We start from the raw sequence: 1,697 nt of genomic DNA, 5'->3' as shown, positions 1-1,697 counted from the left end.
AAGAAAATAAATTGTTTTTAAAATCCTTAAAATTAAAATTAAAAAGCCATGTCTGAAATTTTAAATGTACTAGAGAAACCATACTCTGATGATAATATTGTTAAAAAGGACTATCATAGCTACGTACCATATATTCAATCCTTCAAAAATAATGACGAAATTAGAATAACAATTCAAAATCAAGATTTATATATCCTACCTAGCGAAAGCTACCTATATATAGAGGGTTCCATTACACTGGAAGATGGAAAAAGTACACTTAATGGACGATTGCGAAATAACTGTGTTGCGTATATGTTTGATGAAATTCGCTATGAAATTAATGGTGTAGAAATAGATAGAACACGATATTTGGGCATTTCAAGTACTTTAAAAAACTACATTTCAATAAATAGTATTGAAAATAATATGATGCTGAATGCTGGCTGGAGCAAAGAAACCGATTTGAACAAGCAGAAGTTCAATTTTTATGTGCCACTAAATAAGTTATTGGGATTTTCTGAGGATTTCACGAAAGTTGTTTTAAATTGTAAACATGACCTTATACTCCTACGAAGTTCCACTGATTTGAATGCCTGCTATTCAACTACCCAAACGGAAAAAGTTAAAATTAATATAACGAATATAACATGGAGAATTCCCCATGTTCATATCTCAGATGAAACGAAGCTAAAAATAATGAAAACAATTAAAGATGGAAAGACTATACCAATCACGTTTCGTAGCTGGGATTGTCATTTTAATCCTACATTTCCCGGTGCAGTCAAGTGCAATTGGAACGTTAAACTTTCTGTAAATAGGGAGAGACCACGTTTTTTAGTATTTGCATTTGAAAATAACAAAAAATTTATCCATTGTAACTTAACAAATTTCAAAGTACATTTAAATTCAGATATTTACCCATACGATGACCTTAATATAAAATTTGATGATAATCGTTATGCAGTTCTTTATGATATGTATGCAAGATTTCAACAAAGCTTTTATTTGAAGGAACCGCAACCTCTCCTGTCATGTGATGAATTCAAAGAAACCCCTATAACTGTAATTGATGTTAGTCATCAAAATGAGACAATAAAAGCCGGGCCTATTGATGTTAAAATTGAATTCGAAACCAGCCAATCCATTCCTGAAAATACGTCGGCATATTGTTTAATAATACACGATCGTTTCATCGAATACACACCTTTGACTGGAACTGTTCGAAAAATCATTTAATAAACAAACACATTTTATTGAAAATATTTTTTTTTTTTATTTTATTTAATTTTAATTTTCTTATCAAGTATTTAACTATTAAAATAAATAAGCCTTAAAGGTAAATTATAAAATTGTAGCTTTTTTTTACATATTAAGGTAGTCAAGCAGGTCCCTTAAATCGTTATCACTATAAGATTCGATATTGTCTACATCCATTTCCGTTGTATAATCTATACTTATGCTCTGTAAGTTGTTTTCGGTTGCCATTTTATAATGGCCCCATGCATATGTATTAATTTTATCTTCCCTGATTTTTCTTTTTGTGTCTAAGGGACTTAAAACTACTTTGGTTAACTTATCCGTATAAATATTATGAAGTTTAGATCGGAATGACAACATGCTGCCAGTAGGTTTTATGCCGTTCAAAAGACATTCCTTATAATTTTCAAGAGAATAACCCTCTATGACACATTTTTTCACCCCTTTGGCCTTATTTA

General features: G+C 30.2%; 1 protein-coding gene across 1 annotated transcript; it reads left to right on the top strand.

Moving 5' to 3' along the window:
• Window positions 1-294: 294 nt before the first annotated feature.
• Window positions 295-1,218, top strand: LOC131994735 (uncharacterized). The gene has a single exon (XM_059361601.1). It carries the CDS (start codon window positions 295-297, stop codon window positions 1,216-1,218), a length of 924 nt encoding a protein of 307 aa, XP_059217584.1.
• The last annotated feature ends 479 nt before the right edge of the window (window positions 1,219-1,697 follow it).

Source organism: Stomoxys calcitrans, chromosome 2 (assembly GCF_963082655.1).
Source record: "Stomoxys calcitrans chromosome 2, idStoCalc2.1, whole genome shotgun sequence".
NCBI classification, from domain to species: Eukaryota; Metazoa; Arthropoda; class Insecta; order Diptera; family Muscidae; genus Stomoxys; species Stomoxys calcitrans.
The sequence above is the reverse complement of the archived record's forward strand: the minus strand, read 5'-3'. Positions and strand labels throughout refer to the sequence as shown.